Source organism: Chamaea fasciata, unplaced genomic scaffold, assembly GCF_029207755.1.
Source record: "Chamaea fasciata isolate MVZ Bird 193981 ecotype frontalis unplaced genomic scaffold, bChaFas1.0.hap1 SCAF_3, whole genome shotgun sequence".
Classification (NCBI taxonomy): Eukaryota; Metazoa; Chordata; class Aves; order Passeriformes; family Sylviidae; genus Chamaea; species Chamaea fasciata.
In genome coordinates this window covers 4252499-4276669 of record NW_027094088.1, presented here as the reverse complement: position 1 = coordinate 4276669, position 24171 = coordinate 4252499, and the positions used below count along the sequence as shown (strand labels likewise).

The following is a 24171-nucleotide window of genomic DNA, read 5'->3' as shown; positions in this document are numbered from 1 at the left end:
CCACGTGTAATAATGAAAAAACCCAGCAGGTCCTTGAAATCCAGTGACATTGTTTCAACAAGTAGCAAAACAGAAAAGTAAAAGCAAGGCAGAGGGATGACTAAAAACATTGAAAAAGATCTATTTTACAGGGAATGTTAATTTTTCTAGAAATCAGAGCAATCCTCATGCTGTCTGTGCTTGTCATTACGAAAATAGCCATTTAAAAATACGTAAACCAAGAGTGATACAACTATTTTATGGAAAGATATGCATTTTTTCCTTTAATGAAATCTTTGAAATTGAAGAAAAAAAGTAAGTTCTTCATCAGCCCTTTGCTTAGAAGTGGTGGGGAAAGTTGTGTCGATAAACTTCCAAGGTTCTAAGGATTTGTGCTCTAGCACAGGATTTATGCTGTAACAGGTGCTGCATCTTTGCTATAGGGTAAGTCTCTGTACAAAACACTCCCTGGGGCTTAATGGGTACAGCTGGAAGAGACACTTGGAGAAGTTGTTATGAATAATCCTCTAGAAACACCTACATTTAGCAGCAGGGACTAGTTGCTAGGTGTGGAGAGATCCATGAGAGCCTTTGAAAGTCATTAGTTTGCTAGAGTGGAGCAGCTCTCATTTTATTAGTAAGAATTGGATGGTCAGTGACACTCTCAAGCCCCCTGATATCCGTGCTTGTGCTTTCTGGGCCACAAAATAGGCTCAGAAAGTTTGAAATCGAGCAGATGGATCGATTTTCTGCATTGCTGTGTGTGATGGGTTGACCCTGGTCAGATGCCAGGCACCTGCCAAAGCTGCTCTCTCACTCCTCTCCAGAGCTGGACAAGGGAGAGGGAATATAATGGGGGAAGGTTCATGTGTTGAGATAAGGACTGGGAAAGATCACTCATCAAACATCACAGGTAAAACAGGCTTTAATTAGAGGTATGAATTGAATTTATTGCACTAGCAAAATCAGAGCAGGATTATGAAAAGTAATAGGGGTTATGGTCATTTCACCACCTGTGGTTTCTTCCATTGGTCAGGGAGAGGAGTTATTCCCCTTCTTCAAAAAGGCAGGCTATCAGTTTCCACTTCTTACTTCACCTTCAGAAACAGACCTGTATTGACCCTGAGGCTTTAGAGAGAAAAGAACCATTACTTCCTTTGATTGATCAACTCGCTGCTTTGTGTTTGTTTTGTTTTTTAATCCCCCAACATGCCTGTTTGATGTCATCAGTTGGGGCTGCCTTCTTCCTCTGGAATTTGGTTCAAATTCTCCTGTTTGGAAGTTCTTGGTATTTGAGGTTCCAAGTTGTGGGTACTGTTCCACTTCTGTACACCCACTGGTACAATTTAGTAAATCTGTCATTTATGCTCAATATAACAGAGTCATTTAACTGCAGGATCTCATCAGTGCAATTAACCCTGTTCCTTTAAAATGAGGAGCTGATTGTCTTGGCATTCATGGGAGCAGGGAGCACAGTAGAGTGCTGCAGATCCTGGCCCTTCCAGAGCAGTACTGCAGTCGATTGATTATTTTGTTAATTGGTTTTGCACCCAGTATCCTGCTGCTTTATTATCATCCAAGTGACTTTATGCACCATGCATAAAGTACAAGTATAGTAAAAATCAATACCTGAGACCTTTTTTTCCTTGTAAAGATCTTAGCATCCATGGGCTACCTTTGAGACATGACCTTTGTTCTGCTTGCAACACAGCTAGTAACTTTTTCATAATTTATTCCTATGCTAATAAAGTAGATGCTCAGATTCTGATCAGTACTTAAAGTTGTATCCTAATGAAAAAAGGAATAAATTACTTAAGAATGAAATGAACAAAAGGCTGTTATTGTAGATAAATAAGCCTGATTTTGAGATGGTAAAATTCATGCTATTTTTGTGAGAAAATCATGTTGTTTCACTAGGTTCAAATAAATACCGTATTTCACAGGCTCGAATCATTTAGTGACTGTTATCAGAAGCCTGAGTCCTATGAATGCTGCATTTTCTGCCTCAGTTAGAGAAACAAGGATTTAAAAGCTGGTATGAGGTTGCATTGTGGGTGGGATTGAGGGCTGGGTTCCAGGTCTGAATGTCACACAAGCAGATGGGATTATGGATGTCACGAGATGAGAATGTTTTCGAGTGCTTTTCTGCTGCTGGACATGCAGACATGTCTTGTGTTTTTGGATGCATTTTTGAAACCTTGATGGGGTACTTAATGCCTTTGTATTGCTGATGTCTGGGGGAGGCCTACTCTTCTTTCAGAAGAAAACCATCAAGTAGAAGCGGAATCGGACGCAGTCCCTCTCCTGATCTTAACTAGATATGAAAGCAGAAATTTCCTTCTCAAAAGAAAAAAAAAAAAAAAAAAAAGGCAATTTTCTAATGTAGCTGGCAGGAAGACAAGGGTTTTGCGGAGTCAGCAGCCCTAAATGGGCAGTTTTCCACCCAGATCATTGGATTTGTGTTACCATTTTCCAAGGTTGCTCTGTGGGGATCTTTCTCTCTGCAGTTATGTGGATGTTACCTGTTCTTGGGCTCATTGCTTTCTATACATGTCTTTGTGAGGAGAATGGCAAGTCCTTACTTTGGTGCTGGTTAAGATCCTGCTAAAAGGCAACTGACCCAGACAATTTTTAACTCATGGGAAAAGCCACCAAGACCTTTTCCAAAAAATTTAACTCTTCTTTTTTTTTTTGACAAAACTGCCTAATCTTTTCCAGATTCAATTGTATGACTTCCTGTCATTTGCAAATATGAGGAAAACACTCTTTGTTTTTGTGGTGAAAAAGAAGTCCCAGAATTTCTGAGACTGGTCTGTCTGTGGGTGGTGACATCCTGTATGCCCCTTCTCCAGCTCCAACATTTGGAAAACAGACTGCAGAGAGCTTTCAGTTCACTGAAGATTAATCCTCTTGGAGGGATGTGTCTCCTTGTCTCGGGAAATTATAATGTTATACAAAAAATACATTATGTTGCCTTGTGAAGATGGAACAAATCAGAAAAATGAGATGGTACTGAAGAGGGAAAACAGCCTGTGCTATTTCTGCAAATTACTCCCCCTCTTCCTCCCTGTTGTCTTAAAATACAAGCCAGGGCTCCCCAGAAATGCTTTTTTAATTAGTAGAAATCCTTTTGCACTTAATCCTAATTCAGTGCCTTAATGCAGGCAGGTCCTGCAGAGCCAGCAAGCTTACATTGGGAACACAAACACCTGAAATCTTTTTCCCTGGCATCCCTCTGAATGAGGCTTGTCTTCTGTTCCTAATTATGTTCTGTGGTGACAGCTTGGGGTTTGCAGTGGCAAAGGGTGAGACTGGGGAGGGGGGAGGCAGAGTGACAGGTGATTGCTCTGTCTCCATGGCGTCACTGAGCTTTATCTCAGAGCTGTCAAACACTGTGCTTTATGCCTTTCTTCGCTGTGTACAGCGACCTGGTGTCACAAAGTGCACCTTGTATGGGTCCTGCTTCGTCACTTGCCAGGTTATTTCATATTAGGTTTTTTCTTTACTTTCAATCCGTTCCACTTTTAGTGAACTGGAACAAGTACTGGGAACACACATATAAATGAAAGCACCAATTCATTATTTTACCGTTGGGTGCCTTTAGTTAAGGAGTTAAAATTCACACAAGTATATTGTTCAGAAACCTTTGGCACTGCCTTTTCAGGCCATGCTGTGCCCCATCCTGCTCATTGTGAATTGGTATTAGGTTCTTGGGGTTATAAGGAAACAATATAGCTGTGAGAAAAACAGCTTTTAGCCCCCATCAGTTAGATCCGTTTCATCTCTGTTTTAAGGCATCTCACTGAGCACTGTCTTTTATGCTCATGCTTTAATTAACTGAGACAGAAAGACGCCTCCAAGAGTGATTCAACTGTCCTAAGATCTGATTGAACCTTTGGATGAATTTCTCCTCTGTTGATTTTGACTAACACTGTATATATAAAGTTGCTATGACACTGCAGTGTAACTCGTGTATGCCTTTTCAATCTGAAATGCCAAAGCCACACATGTAGAAGTGGTTCTCTGATTTATTAGATTTATTTAATAACCATGGATTCTTTTCAAGAGCACACGTAAGTAAATGTTAGGGAGTCTTACTGCCTTCTTGCTGCACCTAAACATGTGCTTGATGGTTTTAAGCATTCCTTTTTCATCAAGAAGGCTAGATTTTTTCTTTTTTTTGGCAATTAAATGTTGGTACTCTTCAAGCTATCTTGTTTCCAGGTGTTAGGCTAAAGAGTACAAAATGAATGTGCCAAAGTTGACAGCACCTTTTGCAAAGTCTGTGAATGTTAGTACATGTTACAACTCCAGTTACAACCGCAGAGTGGTCTCCTTTAGGAATGCTCTTTTACATGGGTACAAATAAGGTGATTATGGTCTGACATTTGAAGTGCCTGCCTCTGGAGATATTTGCACGTTTAACTTTTCTTACATTCTACAGTGCTTCCTTAAATGTCTTGTGGATTTGTGGTCTAAAATTTGTGGTCTAAAAAACTGTGACGACTTGTGTTTTATGACCTGTACTTTCATATCCTGTACTTCAGCCAGTGTGGTCAGTTTAGTGGCTTTTTTTGCCATATGGCTTTGTTCTTTATGGCTTGCCATATAGCAACGAAAAATAAAACTATGGCAAGAAGACTCATGGTAATGATGGCTGGAGAGGGGCTCATTCTTACGCTGATTGTTTGGTGCCTAAAACATGTTCAAGCTGAGCTTTTCTCCAGATAGGACAGTCTGGGGGAGTCTCTGTTCCTCACAGCTGTTGCAGTAGTCCTGGAGCTTTCTACCTCTTTGTAAATTCTGACTGGAATCAGTCCCTGGTTTAGAGGTTGCAAATGAATGACACAAACACAAGAGTGTGTTTTCATAACCCTTACCTCTCACATTAACAAGTCTCAAAAAAGCCTTATATCGGCGTCAAGAATGCTGAGCTGACGGTGTAAAAATTAACCCTTCCAGGTGAGGAAAGCTGTGCAGCAGGAGGGCTTCATCAGAAGGAAGCGAGGATACAGAGACATCAATGACATTGACATCAACATGAATGACCCTTTATTTACAAAGCAGTGGTACCTGGTAAGTTTTGAGAACAAATCACAGTAATCATAACTAAATAATTGTCATTCAAGCCATTCTGTGCAGTTGCAGTGTTTTCCAGCAGTTCTTTCCAAGTGCAGGACTTGGGAATGGATCCAAGGCTCTGTTGTGTTGGTTTTAATTGTCCCCCTTTTATATTGGGAAGATCCAGCACATTTCAAGTGATAAATTTAATGTCAGTCAATGGAAGGAACCTTAGAAGGCTTGAAAGAGAACTATATTGATGTCCTGTGGGCATTACTGGTGTGCTGATGTGACCCCTAGAACTGCATATGAATCATGTCTTTGAGCTGTTGCCAGGTAAAATATTGCTGTGGAATTACAACAAAAGGTTTTAATGTATGTGCTAGCAAAAGTTAAAGCTTTTCTTATGGAAATTTGAATCTATTTTCTTCTGTCAAAAACAGAACAGCTGAAAACTGGTGAATTTCTGCTTAAGCTATTGTCAAAGGAAATTCATATTTTGCTAAATTGTTTCAGTTTTTCGGTGTCATATTTTTACAGGGACAAGCCTTTAGTCATAAAAGAAAACATATTTTTACTTTGAAGTGAAATGATTTTTTTATTTAAAAAGTTGATAAAGTAATTCTGGTCAGTTTTATTGTTGCAACATATTTATGATCAAATACTCAGTAAATGCAGTACTGCCTTGTTAACTTAAAAAGGGTATTTTTGCTTAAGAGTAATGTTTTCTCCTCTTAATCCATTTCTTACGTTTCATGAATCCAACCAATATGGCTGCAGGTTTTTTTTTCCTAAAGCAAGAGTTTTCAAATGAATTGGGGGCACATTAGCATGATGGGATTTTATCCTTGATGAGGATAAACTAAAGTGGGGATTAATTCACTTATTTTCTGGTAGTTAATCAAAATGTTGCAGTGATAAAAATAACAAAAATTTGGGAAGCTGTACAGTAGATCCCTGCTTTCAAAAAGAAAGAATATCCTGCTCATGAAAAAGTCCTCTGTAAAATCAGTTGTTCTAACGTTTTTCCTGGATTGACCCACTGGCTGACTTGTGAAGTGGAAAAGTCTTTTTTTGGGGTCTAAAAGTTTCAGTGTTTAACCAAACCTTATAAAGCACAAAAAATTGAATTTTACCAGTGTTGGGTTTTTTTCAGATTTTTTTCTTTTTTCAGCTGCATTATTGCAGTAGATGTGATTACGAAATATATTTTCTGTGCCAAAGATGCATGCAGAGACATAAAGGAAAAACCAGTAGCTGTGGAAGTATGTCAGTCAAGTAAAAAAAGCTATTTTTTTTTTCACTGATGTATTAGATTAACACTGGTCAAGCAGATGGGACTCCTGGACTTGACCTTAACGTAGCTGAAGCATGGGAGCTGGGATACACAGGGAAGGGAGTAACCATAGGAATTATGGATGATGGTAAGTGAAGACTGAGTGCTAATTTAATACTTTCAAGTAGACTTTTTTCATGTAATTGAAGTTTAAAAAAAAAAAGGATTAAAAATTAATAATCAATTGCTTAGTGGTGAGACTACAAGCCTCCATAAATACTTTGAGATCTTCAGGGAAAATATGATATAAAGATAAGGGTACTGAAGTATAGATGTCTATGCATTAGAAGTGGTTTGCAAGTATCACTCAGATATCTTCCAGGATAACACTGTAATGTCCATTAAAACTAAGGAAAATCTCTCCTTGACTTCTGTAGCCACTGACTGGAGGATGTAATTGCTGTGCAGAAAATACTTAAGAAAATGGTTTTTTGATTACGTTATTTTCAAAGTCATCCTTGATAGCTGAAATAATTAAACACTTTCATGCTGAATGTCAGTGAAGGTCTGCATATTAGATATATTGCTAGTTTCAGGCTAAGTTCAGGATAAATGAAAATAAAAGTACAGTTGAAGTTACAGCTCTTCTACTTATGGGTGCTTGCTGAAGTACAGGAATTCCATGCAGTCTCTCAACACTCTTTGAAATAAATTTTGAATATTTTCCTTTAATGGGGCTGAATAATGTTAAAAATAAATAAAACTTCTGTATCCACGTATGTTTTCTAGGGATCTGTCCTCACTTATTTCTGTTCCTCAGCTGCTTACTCCTGTGGCAGAGGTTTTTATGGAAGTAAGAAAGGAAACTCAGACATCGGGACCTTAGGAAGAAATTTTTTGCTATGAGGGTGGTGAGATACTGTAAGAAGTTGCCAAGGGAGGTTGTGGCAGTGTTCAGGGCCAGGTTGGAGAAGGCCTTGAAGATCAGTCTCATCTGAGAGATGATCTCTTGTGTCACAATTTCACTGATCTCCCAGAGGCAGGACTTGGCTTTCAGATTAGCAAGGCATGACTGTGATGGGAGCGATGGCAAACCATTTGAGCTTTGCGTCAATAAAACTGATGGTCCATCAGATACAGCTTTTAGAGAGGGGAGTCATTTGCCTTATAATTTGTTTCCAATAACCCTAAAAAATACAGCTTGAATAACAGGATTCTTCATAGAGATTTTTATTGTCCATCTACCATTTGGATCAGTATCAAGGGTCTCCTAATGCTAGTGCTAAGGGACCCTACAAAATGTGAATTAATCTTTCCATCAGAATTGCTATGATAACATGGCATTCTCCTTGCAAATCAAGTATAGCATCTGATGGTGAGGTGGTTGGAAAAACAGCATAGAGAGGTTATAGTGAAAGTGTAGCATGAGATTGGTGGCCATTTCTTTGTATGCAATAGGTCATCTTATCCCAGCTGAGTGTAGATCTGCTGCCTCTGTTGCACCATCTGCTGGGATTTGTACATTTGCCATGTGTAGAAAGGTGCCATGCAATAGAATATTACACACCAGTGCTCTGTTAGAATCTTTAGCACGCTACCAAAATGTGGAGCCTATACACAGATATTTGCTAAAATGGTTTAATCCAATATTAAAAGTTCTCTTTCATGCATATAATCTGAAATGTTGGCCTTAGTGATCACCCCATGTCTACTCTAGGTAATTTTCTAGTTTACAGTGGTTAAAAATACTCGTTTTTCTATCCTGTACTGATCCAGTGCTTACCAATCTTGTTAGTTTTGGTATGCTTTGAGGTGACAAAACTCATACAAAGAGAAATTGTGATTTAAACTAATCCTTATAAGTAAGTATGATCCAGTCTACAAAACAGTAAACTTTGCCATTCAGCTCACTTTTTCAAATGGCATCTGGATTTTGACATAAATGGTTGAAAAGTCCACATTTAAAAACTGGAATCTCACTTCAATCAGTTGTATTATTCACCATGATTATATTCCTCTGGTTGTAAAGGAATCTTGTTCTGTGATCATTAGAAAATCCTTTTTGAAACTCTTAACCTTTGCTTTCTGTTCTGTCATTGTCTTATTGCAGGAATTGATTATCTGCATCCAGATCTTGCATCAAACTACGTAAGTTCATGCTGACCTTTACTGTAAGATGTGGATTTTCTTGTTATTATAGTCCCTCTGCTACAAAAGTTTAAATAGAGGGTCGAACAGAAGCACAGCTGAACTCCTGATCTTAGTGATGTTACATTTCCCATTGAAAGAAGCAGACTGAAAATGGGACTGCCTGTGCAAGGAATGGAAAGGTGACAGGGCTCTTTGTGGAGGAATGGCAGACCTGTGTCACACATTAAATGAACTGCTGCTTAAAATACTGGATTTAGGAAATGGGCAACCTGTAAATTGGCTGTCAGTCCTGCTGTTAAGATGCAGAATGCCCCTGTCACTTGGAGAGCCATGGAGCTGTGGGTTGTGCAGGGCATATATTAGCCTTTAAAACCTCCAGGAGCAGTTTCATTCCTTTATAACAGGTTTTTGGATCCAGTGCTTCAAAGCATATGCAGGGGAGAATGTGTATTCTCAGCACATGCTATGCAAATTGTTTGTTCCTCAAATCTACATCAGGATTCAGACTTCTGGACTAGAGTGTTTTTGTGTGTCTTAACTCTTTGTCTCCCTCCAACCCTCCACTGGCACTAGAACTCCGATCTCCAGGTGCCTTCATGTCCCTTCCTGAGGGAAACCCAGGCTGCTTCAGCTGAGCAATGTGGTTTAGTTTGCAATTGCAATTAAATGAAGAGGAATAAGGTGAGCTGGAGATTTTGGTAAAAAAAAATATCAGCCACTTGGATAGAACAGCTCCAAAATAAGGAAGGCATTTTTGCATATGTGCAGTTTGGAACATAATAACACACAGGATGAAAATCTGTTTGTGTTGCAGGCAGCAAAGCGCATGTGGTAGATTGTAAGTGAAAATAGAAGGCTTTGGAGAAGGAATTTGGGAAAGAGCTGACCACAGAATGCAGATTAGCCAGTTTCACTCGTGAACTGGCTTAATAGCAGCTAATTAAACCCTGTGCCCTGACTGCAGAATTCTCTCCCAAATGAAATAACTCAGTAGGATGTTCCCATAAATTGATAGAAATAAAGAAATTTGTAAGGGCAGCCTTTTTCCTTGCAGGAATTGTGCTCTGTATATTTCTAGCATGTGATGTGGGCAAAGCACATGCTCTACGTTCCCTTTTCAGCAGCAAGTGTGGACAAAGTATGTGGGAATATTCTGTTTCTAAAAGCCATGTTTCAAATAGACAAGAGAAAAGTCTTCACAATATACCGGATATAACAGTTCTGATAACGGTGAATTTATGATCCTGCTTAGAAATCGAAACTAGGTAATAAAAACACAATAATACAGTGTTTTCTCTTTTAATTCCAAAATATATTCTGTTTGATGGATAAATATTTGTCAGGTTTGGCAGAAATATATTGGTTTTAGAGTGGCAGTAGTGAGTATTGTGGAAATTAATGGAAAATGACACAGGGAAGGACAGTGCACAGACATGATGGTAGAAATACTGAAATAATGGAGCTGGAGGGAAATCTGAGAGTTAAGAGATATTGGGATGAAAACTGGAAAGAAAAGCTGCCTGGAAATAGAGTCATCAAACCTTTACTGGCAGTCATGGAAGACTTGTGAGGAGACTGACTTTGAAACAAGGATCTGAAAAGATTGTGCAGGACTGGCTTTGTCTAAGTGAGGAGAGGTTCTCTAACGTAGCAGCGATCTGTCTGTGGAGGGAAAAGGGAAGATTAGCTGGTTAATACAAAATGCTGGAGCAAATGGCTGGTTGGCAAGACAGTCATTAAAGGAGCAGCAGAAATCCCATCCGAAAGATCTTAAAGAAGATAAGACCTCCAGGCTTTAATACTGAAATTCAAATCCTGTACGTCTTGCTTGGAAAATTGGGAGCAATTAGAAAGTCTCTCAAAGGTGGTAGGTTTGGCAGTTGGGCATTTTCAAGTCTAAAACCTTGGCCTTGGTTCCTCAGTTTAATTTGGCTTTTATGATTTTGACTTTCTGGTTTTCTTGCTTGAATAGTTTAATGGAGGTTAGCACTTGGATGAAATGCAGGGTCAGTGTAGAGAAAGGCCTTTCTAAAAGAAGAAGACTTTGTATTTTCTCTTGACTGCTGAACTTTGACCTGTTGTATGGAATGCACTTCCATCCGTATATTTCTTTGTAGTTTTTTAAGATTTACTGTGTGAATCTTCCCTTTCTGGTTTTAATGCTCTTCATGTACATGGAAAGACGTGTGCCTGCTCACGGTGTGGGTGGACTGCTCTCCCAGCATTGCCTCCCAGCTTGCTGCAGTGTAGCTGCTTGCTTTTCTGGGATCAGGGGGTTATGGCAGAGCTGGAATTTTCCATTCTACACTGTGAATGCAGAGAGACTCATTGTCAAATGATCTATATTTTCTTCTTCCAAGCCTTGGAAACCCTGCAGGGAACCTTGGAAACCTTCAGGAAATTATTTTTTTTCACCACAAAGAGAGCCCTTCATTATGAACTGATAATTAAAAAGCTGGGGCCTGATGTACACCGTGGTTTGCTTTCAGATCATAATGTACATATAAACCCAGCAATTTTCAGGACCGACTTCTCCGAGATACAGCATCTGAATGAGAAAGAAAAGTCAAGTCACAGGGGCTGCATCTGAGATACGTCTAATGAAAAGGGAAAAAAACAGCTGTTGGGGATGGACATAGCAAACTATTTTAAAGAAAAAACTAAGCAAATGGAGATTTGTTGTGCCACAAACAGAAATATAAGCTGAGCTCTCTCTGTTATCATTTTTTTTTACTGTAGTATTTTATCCTTGGCCGCTGTCTGCTGGTGAAGGGCAGTGTAGCAGCACTTAGAACAGCAGGGAGCTGATCATCTCCTATAAGTGGGTTTGTCCTTGATTAGCAGTAGTTAGAAAAATCAGGATCCCTCCAAGAGACTCCGGCCAGGAGTAAAAAATTGCTGTTTTCAGTGTCTGAACTCTGCCTGAAGCTGAAAGCTTTTTTCAGGAAACTTAGGGGGTGAGAGGGAGAAAGACAAACACTAGGAAAACTGGAGGTGACTATGTGGGTAAGTAACATTTTCACAGAGTATTGATACATGAAGAATGAGAATCAATCAGCAGTTCTTAGTAATAAATAGCAATTCAAAAGATTTTGAGCTCTGTGGAATTGTAACATGTGCAAACAAGCATCAACCTGAGCAGTGCTTCATTGCTGGCCTTCCTCAAGCCTCCTCTCTTTTCTTCTCTGTACTGTGAGTCCTTATGGTGCAGCCTTATCTTCCAAGGTCCTTGTCAGCTGTCACTCAAACTGGAGTGACAAAGTCAAACTCCTTTTTAAGCAGGAAAGGCCCTATGTAAGGAATGAGGGAAGGCTTTTCGGATTTACCTCAGGGTTAGTCAAAACTTTCTGTCATCTTCTGTCATTTCTCATTCAGATGAACAGCGGATGGTCTTAACCTATCTCCTCTTTCCACTTTGTCAGCATCTCCAAACACAAAGCAGTCTCTCTCTCATAACTTTTGATAACTTGTCTCCAGCCAATACCATAACAGCTCCCCCTGCCTTGCTGAGAGTGGGAGCATATTTTTGGAATAATTATCTTATCACATAAGCGGTGAAGCAGGGAAATGTTCCACGTCTGTTCTGAGCTGCATTTGCCATTGTTTGCTTGAGGAACAAAAACATCATTGAATAATCTTTACAGCAGCAAAAGGAATGAAAAATAGTACAGACAATAAATTTCACACTGCAATATGTGCAGCAAAGCGTAGCAACAGCAGGAAGGATCTTCTTACTTTTAGAAAGTCTATTTTTCCTTCATTATCACGAATTTCTGGGTGTGCTTTGCCCTCCCTGCACACCACAGAAAGGACCAGAAAACTGCTCTGAGCCTGATCACAACGATTTACCAGTACAAACAATCAGTATCTCCACTAAAAATCTCTGATTGTGGGATTTTGTAGAGCTGACAAAACTCCACTGACATAGATTGATCCACACTGCTTTGGCCTTGGTGACCCACCACCCTGAAATCCCAGCTGGTTTTTTTCCTTAGTCCAATAGACTCCACATAAAACTGATGGGGAGAAAAATGTTACCCTTCCAAGAGCAAAATTTGTTGGTTATGCTCTGAAGACATTGAGAAGCTCCCAGTGTCTCTGCACTTAATGTGAACCCAGGGAATCCTCAGGGGTTGTAAGCACAAACCACAGGAGAGTCAGGTTCATGCTGGCCTGGTGTCAGGGAATGATTTCAGGCAGCTTTATGAGATCTGATTCCCATGGCAGGATTTTCAACAGGCCATGAGATTGTTAAACTGCATTTAATTAATTAATTTTAAACTGAAATTTCCTATTGCATTTCAAAGGGTTATGGAGCACATGCACTGGACACTTCATTTCAATAAACCTTTGCCTCTGATACATTAGAGGTATTTTATGGGCAAACTCCATGTGCTGATCATCATTTCTAGCATCTCTTTTTAGTTGTAATGTTAAAATAACGTTTATTATCAAAAACTAATGAAAAGAATAAACCTGTGTCAGCACATCACTAATTAGATTTGGGCTTGGTTGGTTTCTTTGGGGTTTTTTGGTGTTTCTTTGGTGTTGGGTTCTTGCTAGTAGGTTTTCTAAAATAAACACTAGCATAAAGCCTAAAAATTACCAACCAAACCCTGGGATAAATTCACAATACATCCTTCTGCTAAGCACTGAAAATTCAGTTAGAACACTGATGGATGAAGGCTGTTGATGAAATTTTTGCCACAATCTGCTTCAAGAAATTGCTGAGACAGAATGAAGCCTCTCTTTTGCCAGGATGGAAGGATGGATCAACTGTTTAAATGCAAAGCTGACTGATGCCTTAGCAGTCAAAACTGATGCCCTTCTGTTGGGCTGTTTATGCTGCTCAGGTGGCTTCTGGCAGCTCAGGGGCTGATTTTAGCATTTAGAATATTACTCAGGACATGCATGACAATAAAGTTTCACTGGCAGAAATTAGAAGTTACTGGGGAAAGAATGAAATTCTCTCTTTCAGACGTGGTTGTTTTTTGTTATTCTGTGGAAGGATCGACTTCTGGGCTCATTTCTATGTTCTGTGCAAACTGTTATTCTGTTGTTTTGGGGGTTTTTTATTTTTTTATTCTCAGAACGTAATTAAAGGCTAAAAAAAGAGATGATGCCTTCTCTGATCATATCAGCCAGGCATATAAAGTTCTCAATGTACCTGGAGGGGTGTCCTGGATTAGTCACATACAGAAAATGCTTCATATCTTGGAAAACATAATGGACAAACAGTCCTTCCCTGCTCCCAAGAGTTACTGTTATTAAAGGTACATGTCATTGGTGCTGGTGTATTAAAGTCTAAATAAGATGACTGTACAGTTCCTCTGCTCTGAACCTTATTGCTGCTTAACAAGAGCACTGCCAATGGGGGAGAGAAGCCTGTGTAAAAGAGATGTCAGGGTCTTCCTATTTAATGAAAGGTAAAAAAAAATAAATTCTGTAATCATCTAGCTTTCAGCTCTATCAAAAAGATGGAGCAGCAAAAAAAGAATTAAAAGGCTGCTTTTCCACTGGGTTATTTCATATGGCCAGAGGGCACAGGAAGAGGCTTTTTCTGCAAAGGAGGCTGTGTCTTGTGAGGGAGGTGTGGTTGCCTAAAGGACAGATGATTCGTGTCACAGGGCTGTGTTTCTTCCACTGAAAGTTATGTGAATGTCTTTGCTAAAGGCCATTTGAAGAGATCTGTACCCTGAATGCATGGCAGGACCTGGGGCTTGGTGCTTAGTACCATCCATGCAACTGGAGTTGGCACCACTCTGCTGGTGTTGGCCTCTCCAGGGGGATGCACTGATTTATCCTGGCTATAAAATAGCCTCAAAACACTGTTCCTTCGGAATCAAAAGGCACTCTCATATTGTAGTTGCATTTGACTGAGATTATTTTCAGATCAATGTATGCTGCAAAGAGTTTCCAGCTTTATTCTATATTAGAACCACCTGAAAGGGATGATTTTCAAGTTAAATGTATGCCTGGTGTGCAAGCAGTGTGAGATGGTGCCAAGGATACTTACTTTGCAAGCTAACAACCACTCATTGTCTGCAGCATTTATTTTTCTCTATAATCAATGCACTTAATCAGTTGCACACTGAGAAAGTGCAAGGTGGCTAATTGCTTTAATCATAAAGCACTAGTATTAATTTTCACTTGAGGCATCATCTGTGGAAAGTAAATTAAGATTGTTGAGATGAGAAATGCACAGGGATGAAAGAGCAGATGACATTTCTGCATCAGTTCTGGCTGGTGCTTTTGGAGTTGGCTTGTGCCTCTCTAGGGTTTCTCCAAGTAAGCCTTTTTATAAAATTAAAGTGTCCATGGGAAAATGAAAGTAAAATATTTTTATTTTGGATCAATTCAACCTAATTTTAAGTATTTGGCATCCAGAATGGGCTGAATTAAAGCAGCAGCAACAAAATCCCACTCTGGTTCTTTATGCACTTGGGAGAACAGGGTCAGACACGTGGTCCCCTGGAAGCAGTGAGCACCACGTAATTTTTAAACCAAGTTCAACAAGTTGAAGGAAAGAGCTTTCCTTTCCCTAAAATGAAAGTAATACATTTTGTGTTGAAAATGGCCCAAATAATTTTTTAATATTTTTCCATTTGAAACCTTTGTTTTCTGTTTCTCAAAGATCAGTTATTTTAGCTGCTGATACTGTTTAAGGCACTAACCAGTGTGGAAATCCCTGAATAACCACCAACATTTAGATGCAACTTAATTAAAATTCATGCTGTAGTTATTTTTGGTTGCCAAGGTATCACCAGGGAAGTCTGAGTTAGATGGTGCAAGTGGAGAACGCTGTTCCCTCACAAAGCTTCATCAAAATTTGATGGGGTTTAGGGAGAACTTTTTGGGCCCAGTGCTGATTTTGGCAAGGAAAGTCACAAACCCACTCTTAACCACTGGACTTTCAGCTGGTTTTAAAAGGAGAGTTTTGGCCAGGCCCTGTGGATAAGCCAGCCTTGCAAGGCAAAGGAATGTAGGAGACCTGTAATTCACAAGTAGTGCCCTTTCTTTTGTCAAATCAAAATGGTCTAAATACAGTAAATAAAGCTACATATGATCTCCAATACTTTAAAACACCTCCCCTTCACGGTACCTGTAAATCAATTTGGTTAATTTGAAATTAATTCAGTCTTTTCCATCCTGAGACTTCCTCTTGGCATGGTTGTTTGCTTTGCTTTGTTTGATTTTATTTGTTTGCATTTATGTTCTCCACATTAATATTTTACTTCTTGGCAGCTATGTAGGTAGTTAAGATATTTTTAGACACCTGCCTTGTTTCAGATTGCTTTGATTCAAATATAATGTTCATAATTTCTGTTCCATTCCAAATAGAAGCAATATAGATAATGAACATCTCTTGCAGCATAGCAGTGCACAGTGTCTAATAAAATGCTCTCCACACTGAAGTCAATGGTAGTTTTTGTTAAAATCAGCAATTTGGCAGATCATATAAATAGCTGGCTTTTCTTGTTTGTTCCACTTTGCATTGCCTTTTTTTTTTTTTTTTTTTTAAGCATTACAGTAAGAGGCATAGACTTCAGCAGAGCCAATAATGGTACTAAGGGCTGTGGAAACATGACTGCCTGGGATAACATGATTTCCTGTGGAACAGGAGCTTGTATTTCACGAAATTGTGGCTATTTCCAGTACTGTAAAGCTGTTATTTTGTGAAGCTTCAGTGTATATGGTAGTGGATACCCCAGTCACACGTTCCCTGTGCTGTCCTCACTGGTAAGCATTGATGTAGATTGGGAATTGTTGGAAATGTTTTTCAGGCAAATTGTGTTCTGACTTTTGTTAAATTAGGTGAATCTCTGTTTTAAATATGTACAAAGGTGAGGATGAAGACTGTGCTGTGTTCAAGGACTTCATAATTTCAATGCTAGCACAAGTTTTTTAGAATTCCTTCTTGTGAGAAACGAACTCATTTTAATTCAGTGGCACTTAACTCGTTTGCAGGATTAGTCAACCGTGATACCATGTCTGACAGATGTAGCTGTGAATCTTTCTGTCAGTCATCTGATGATGTCTAGGACGCTTCTTGAATTTAAACATCCAGTAAATTACTGTGAAAACATTAGCTGTGATCAAATATACTAATCTTTAACAGAAGAACCTGGAATGATCGTGTACTATTTAAAATCTTAAATACTTGAAAAATTTAGTAGGTGTGGATTTGCATGAGCACGTTCTGAAGATTCCACCTTTTCTCTCTGTAATTTTGGATTTAACTGATTCCACATGGAAAAACAAATGCAAACTTTTTAATTAATGCCAAAGCATCTAAATTGGCGCATTAAAAAAAATCCCTGAAAGCCCAGCATGTCTTGACAGGTATTAGTCACATTATTAATTCTCCCCTGGGATGCTAATGAGGTCAGCATACAACTGGAATAAAACACAACAGGTCTTCAAGACCTTTTAAGTCTAAGAATTGTAAATCAAGCTCTGTTTGCTATTTGTGACAGAAGAAATGTAGGTAATAGTCTGCATTACGTATTTTGAGTTTCTTTTCTGAAATTTCCCCTCCTTTTGCTTCGTCTACAATGTCATTTTTATGTGTTCATTCATCTTCCATATTCATGCAAATTCGGTGAAAGACCAGCTGTGTGGTTGTTAACAGTTCTCTTGTCAGCTGAGAAGCATTTCATGAAAAGGAAAATGCCCAACCAGTTTTCTGTCTTGTCTGCTTTCACTTTCTCTGCATCCCCAGACCAGCTTTCCCTGTCCTAACCTCTCCATAACCCACATGGACCAGGTCTCTCTGTTGTAGGTCACCCCCCAAACCACCTAAGCCACTTGGGTTTCCCTCTTTGCAAAGCCACAGTTTGGCTCTTCTGTAACAGTTAAGTTGGTGTAGCGTCTAGAAATGATCATCTTGGGCGTGTTTGTTTTCTGAGTGCCATTGCAACCGCAAGTCCAGTATTCCTGCCCTTTGCTGTAAGCACTGCTGATAATTTTCAGTTTTCATGGGCTCTGCTGTGTGGGTGCCAGTGCCTGCAGGGAAGGGTTGGCTCTCCCAGCATGAGTGGCCACTCCTTGCCAGACCATGTCATCCTAAATGACTGGGCTTGAAGGACTGCTGAGTTTGTATTGCAGCCTCTGAGCTGTAGATTTTCTTACAGTGATGGAAAAATATTTCTCCCTTATCCCCCACGTTCTGTTTAAGAGACCTTGATGCTGGGTGTGATCTGGATCTTGCCGTGTTTGATGAGGAGAGCCCATGGTAGATTTTGCTGAATGTTGGGTCACTGGCAGGAGCAAGGTGGTTTAGTGTTAGAGTTCTGGTTTCTACGTCTCTGCTGAGGTCAGGATGGAAGACACGGGAAACGTAGAGTCGAGTTCAGACTTGGAACGTTTATTATATCTTACCTATTTACAGGCTCACGAGCCATGAGCTCAATCTAGCAAGCTGAAAAAATGAGGTAAAATAGAGAGCTTCTCTATCTTTACCAGGTCTTTCAAGGACAACCTGTCCAATTATGAGATGCCACCTAAATTATTTTTATTTTAAACCAGATAACTAACCACTTGAAGTCTGCAATGCAGACTCTATCAACCAATTACAGAAGACCACCTAAACCCATGAAGAAGGTGAAGAAGAAGGACTTAGACAACCCCCAAAATCCTCCATCTTGACTCATATGTATTACTATACACCAAAACTCCAAATTCTAAATTTCTAGAACTCCAACAGTTTAATTCCCTTTCCCTTCCTGCTTATCCCTCCAAGAGGCTCTAAGTGCTGGCTGCCATCAAAACATTGCAAACACAGCCTTTACTGCCGCTCAGTGCCCAGCAAGCACATATTTGATGTATTGATGGACTTGTCAGCTGTTTCTTACAGGGACATAACTAAGAATAATGGACTTGGACCTCATCTCTCTGCTGCAAGCTTTATTCCTCTATTAGTCTCTCCACTTCAGTAGGTCAAACTAATGAATAATCGAAGTATCTGAAGGGGAAAACTGTCCATTAGAAGGGGGATGTGGGCCAGGTTTTTAATAAAATGGAATGCTAAACCTAAATGAAAAGTGTGTTCAGAGTTTTTTATCGGTAGAAGTCATTGCACAATTTGTATTTCCTATTATCATAAAATAATCCAGGGACTCATATCTAACTATTTATATGCCTTTTTTTCCCCTTTTCATTTCCCTCTGAGTTAAAGAAACCGAGGAGTTCACTCCATAATCCAAGGCTTTAAATTTGCCACTTGCCCTGAAAATCTTTAACAGCAACCAGTTGCTTAATTTATTTTAATTTTTACTAATTTTATTGCCTTAGCCTTATGACTCCCTATGAACATACCTCCTTGGTGTGTTGTAGGTACAGCTTAAAATTAAGGAATGTTTGGCTGAGCAGAAATAGATTTCAGTTCTGTAGGTTAACTTGCTTTTGCTTTCAGAGCCCTGGCTCTGAGCAATTAACAACCGGTGATGTGCTTCAGGTTTTCTCCCCATCAACCTGAAAATTGTGGAGCGGGCTAAGAGTGCCAAGAGGTGAATCATGAAGCAGTGTCTTTATTATAAACAGAAGTTCATTTGGCTGCTTTCTTTTTAGTAAAGTCTCATGTCTGCCTCAATTTTTTACTCTTTTTTTCCTATGTCAGGTAAAGATGCAGGGGAAAGTAATGGAGGGTACTTCAGTAGGCTGGTTTTATTTTTAAAAATTGATTGGAAGAAAGAATTCTCTACCTCTTAAAAAGTCTGCCCAACCTAACTTTTTTTGAGTCCTTGTGTTTCCCATTTTTTTGGTTTGACTGTACAACTCTGAGCCAAGCATTAGCAAACAGCCACAGGGTTAGATGGCATTTAGCTGGATGCATTTGCACTTTCTTTTTGTTCACTGGGAAAACACCTGACAATCTTGGTACCTAAGAATTAATTTCTGATTTCTTTCCAGCTCTTTGGAGCTGGGAAACATCTGTGCTTAGATCTGGGTGGTATACATTGCTGTACTGCCTGTGTGCTTTACCTGTGTGAAATAAAAAGGGTATTTACTGTACCCTTTGTTTTTTAAAGATGCTCACATGCTGGGGAGCACCAGCCAGCAGTGTAACTAATGTTGGTTTTCTCATTTTGTCTGCAGGGGAAATAGGAAGGCCATTACTGAGGTAAAAGTAAAATAAATGATTGTGTGACTTTGTAGCGCTGAGGGATATGTGGAGAGGACCACCAGTTACTTGACAAAGAAATCTGCTTAATATAGAAAAATAATACAATGCAACATGACCTCTGCAAAGCTCTTTTTCTTCATAACTAACTTTAAAAATAATGCTACCTTAATGAAGATAAATGCAAGTGAGAATCCATGTTTTTTTCAACTGCCTTTTTGTTTGTTTGTTTGCTTTTAAACCTAAGAATTGAAAAGCTTTCAATTTTGCAAAATAAGTTGTTAGATAAGAGGTGGGGGACAGCCAGCCTGTGTTCCTGTAAACTCTGAAGCTGGATTATTAGAATTCTTACTTTCTGTAATCTCAACCATTTTAACTGTTGTAAATTAAGCAGTAGCAACTTGTTGGCAGTCACTTTATGTTCTTTTGACTGTAATTCCACTAGTTTTTCCTTTGACCTAATCCCAGATGGTTGGTGATTGTTGAGGAAATTGAAGTTTTTTTCAGTATTAGCTCCAAAATGAAATCACTATTGTGGTGAGCTCTTTACTTGCTTATTCTATGGCCATTAGAGCCTGTACTGAGTACCTGGAACTGGAATACCAGGAGGGCTTACAGGCACCTCAGATACTATTCTGGACCCAGGGCACAACTCCATCAATTTCAAGTGATGTTCTGATTTATTATTCTGTGGCTGTTTTGAAAAGGAGAACAGCAGAAAAGTGTGCTGCCATCTTACTTATTATTCAAGATCTGGTTGGTGTTTCCTGGCTCAGTATTTTTACTTTTGTGATGTACCTATAAGAACTAGGTCAAAGGTTGCTGTGTCTGGAGAGACTGGCAGATTTCACCAGTTGTGGATTTGTTCTTTAAGGTTAATGATTCTGAATATATTCTGGATATATTCTTGGTGTTTACGTGGTCTTCAAAACAGCTCAGAATTTGTTGGATAAAAAATATAGGACATGTACATTAGTTCATGTGGAGGCCAGAGGTATTTAAAAAGTTGCAGGGTTTTTTTCATTTCCATTTAAAAACCCCCAGAAACCAAACCAAACCAAAATAAAAGTGTGCTTCCCATGGCAGAGAGGAGAGGGTTTATTGTACAATGGCTGACTTAGCACTAATGCCTCTGTTTTTTGTTAATGACCTTAAAGCCTTGCAGCACCTCTGCTAGGTTGAACACGTTCCCTCCTTTTCCACCTTTTGGTGAGCGTATTCCATGTATTTAAGCCTGTGTGTACAAAACTGACTTTCATTTTGCCGCCACGTGATGCTCAGTGTTGCTTTAGTACAGTTTTCCTGAGACGCTGTATGTTGTAATTTGAGCTCATGGCTTTGCTTGCTCTTTGGATCAGTAAAGAAATCAAACAAACAAAAGGTATTTTTCTGCCTCAGATCTAATCCAGGACTTTGATGTCATGAATAGAATCAGCCTGTGACCAGTGGGATGTGTCTTTAGTTGTCTCCTGGACTAGCATGTGAGCATAGGCATATTTCTTGACTTAGAGAGAAAAAGGGAAGTATGTGTGAATTACTCTGCAGAAGCTTGTGAAGTCATACAAAAATTTATGGGCTTGCTGCATTATTCAAGGTACATAATTTTATTACAGTGCTGAAGAGCACATGGGACAACTGATTTATTGTTAGTGTCATATTTTGCATAATGAATTTTTTTCCAGAGATGATTTTACTGCATGTGTTTTAAAAGGTACAAGGCAATTCCTTGAGAAATTCTAGTCAGCTTATTTTTAAGGAAAGCAGAATTTTATGCAGAGGCAAAAGTAATCTATTTGTGTCATGGTACACAAGCCATTACTTAAGAAATGATTGAAAGGGTCTCATCCTGGGATCTGATACTCTTCTGTTAGTATTTCATTTGGTGTAGAGGCTAGAAAGCAAAAATAGAGACATTCCTTAAAAAGCAGTGTCATTCCTCTATGTAGTAGCATTTTTATTATGTAGCAGATGTTATTTTTAAGCAATTGTGTATAGATAGTGACTGATAAACATCAAATCACTGCAGCAATGAGCTGGTTTTGACTGAACATGAGAGATTAGATTCACCTCATTGTAACATCCAGTGCCAAAGACTGGTCTAAGGCCAGACCAGTGTCTCAGGTTGGTGGCTCAAGTTCTCCCTGAGGTTAAAAACCAGGCAACTACCTTAGATACTGAAAGTCAAGTGTTAAACGCTTCAAGTCGAAGAGAAGGAACTGCCTGTAGACTAGTTTGGCAAGAAAAGTGAGCACTGAATCACTTGAGTGGAAAAGCAAAGTGTTCCCACTTCAATGTGCTGTTGTGGATCCTCATCTGCACTGGTTTTGGTTGCAATCTCACAGGTTCCTATGCTGATTAATTCTCCATGTTAGCAATAAATTCCCTCTTGCTGCCTGCTGGGGACTCCAGCCTGTGGAGGACAATGGCAAACCAGAGATTTTAATACTCACTTCGAAAACACAAAATTATTATTTAAGCTATCCGCTGAAGCAGTTTCCTTGGTGATGCAGTTTTGAAATTGATTTAATTTCTTACTTTAGCTTAAATTTTTTTTTTTTTTTAAAACTGAGGCTTAGGTATTTGTGGATTTGATCTTTAAATTAGGAACTTGAAGCAGTACATTTGTACTTGTCCCTGCTGTTTCATTACCCATTTCACTGCTTCCATCGTGTGGGTGAAATACTCCTTCACAATGCTGAAACTCACTGTCTTGTCTCAAAGACCCTAATGAAGATAAATTGCTCAGTTATCAATTGTTTTCTCTCCAAGATTTCTTCTTAATTTTACCCTTTGTGGATGGTTCCCACTCCATTAGTTATCTCTTTCCTTTGAGTGCAGTGATCCAAAGTGAAGCAAATGAGAGCTACAGGATGTGGCTGCACAACTTGGTTTAAAGCTTCTTTACCTGGGGCCTCCAGCAGGGCTGCAGTTTGCTGTAGGGTGTCTGAATCACCCAAGCTGGGATCCCTTTGTCTGTCACTACCGTGAACACGAGTGGGACACCAGCACAGCTAGAAGGGCTTTTCAGCCTTAATTTTTTGCACTAGGGAATTCTAGGGTCAAGAGTCGTTGATAGCAAGTACAAGCTGCTTGCATATTTGATGATGTCCTAAAAAGTCAGCCTCACCAGATCCCCTTTGAGCTTAGGGTGTGTAAGTGGGACTGAATTTCTTCCAAATGGGAAAATAAACCACAGTTGACACATTATTGGGATTAAGCAAGAGATGGGACCACTGACAGGACCCTGAAGGCGTGATTTATTGCTCTTATCTTCTTCAGTCTCACAGAAGGTGAGAATGTCTTCACATCATTCATCAGAGGTCAGTAGTCACAAGATCTCAAGTTACAGAATCTTAGATAGATTTATTAGCCAATAAACTGCTGCCACAAAGTTTGTTAGTGTCTTTAAACCAGTCGTTAATTATTTTGCTTCACACATTTTGCCGCAGTGCAGGTTTTCATTGCCAATCCTATAGTGATGCAAAAACCTATAGTACTACACCTTAAACTTCTTTGTTACAAAATTCTGTAGCCAAACTTTTCTACTCCAAAACTGTCCAGTACCTAGCTTAACATGTTTGTGCTTAAACTACAAATCCACGTTCTTGCTTCTGGTCTCTAAATCTGGAAGGCTTTTCCAAGGTCTTAGGTCAAACCCTGTATTCATTTCTATGTCTGGGCCTGCATGCACAAGGTTTTGAGAGATTTCTGTGCCTTGATTTCCCACAACACGACTGAGTTTGAATTATCATTTGTAGAGTATTTTTAGAGTGGAAGCCGAAGTCCTGAGTGAATATGAGGTTGGCAATATGTCTGTGTGGTATCTACATGACAATGAATTTTGTAGCTCATTACATGTTCTGTGGAAAAGTACTTCTTGTCTTCTGCTGCTTCTAAGTCTCCCCCTTGGGAATTTCTTGAATTATGAGAAGTAGTAAAAAATAACTCCTTGTCCACCTTCTCTGTACTACTCATAAATTATAGACTACTGTCAAATTGCCCCTTTTTCCCTGGCTGAAAAGTGATGTTCTGTTTACTCTTAGCTCATACAAACCAATGCCATTCAAAGTGCTGTATAAGCAGTTGCGGTAATTAAAAGAAGCGAATTAATCAGACACCTGGGCACAAAGACTTAGAAGCACTGAGAATTTCTGGCTATAGCTGATGTGATTGGAAGGCATCTTCAGGCTGAAAATCAGGGCCTTTGTATGGAGGTAGGGAGAGATGTGTAAGGATCCCAAAAAGGGATTAATCTCTGAGCTGGAGGACAGCATCAAGCCATTTGAGGGTCATTCTGAAAAGTTCTGCTCCCTTCAAACACTGCAAGATATTTACTGTCTGTGCTGAATATAAGCAACCAAGGCTTTGACATGACCACCCAAAAAACCCCACTGTAGAACAACTTGAAAGATACTTAGTTCTGCCCTCCAAGTATCAAGGACAATGTTGTCCTCGTTTCATTCTGGAACAAGTTTTTGGGAGTTTAAGGGTTTGAATCCAAAACCCAAGGGCTTGGGTGCTACCAGTGGACTGTCTATTCCTGTATCCCAGGAACTGAGAATCAGATGGAAGGGAATGTTTG

At 39.4% G+C, this 24171-nt stretch overlaps 1 protein-coding gene across 2 annotated transcripts in view; it reads left to right on the top strand.

The window, feature by feature from the left end:
* PCSK2 (proprotein convertase subtilisin/kexin type 2) overlaps positions 1-24171 on the top strand; it is a 98368-nt gene that overhangs the window by 42608 nt on the left and 31589 nt on the right. For both annotated transcript variants that reach the window (XM_066177777.1, XM_066177778.1), the window contains 3 exons: positions 4942-5055; positions 6356-6464; positions 8427-8464. In XM_066177777.1, the coding sequence (XP_066033874.1) occupies positions 4942-5055; positions 6356-6464; positions 8427-8464 (261 nt within the window). The remainder of the gene's footprint in view (positions 1-4941; positions 5056-6355; positions 6465-8426; positions 8465-24171) is intronic.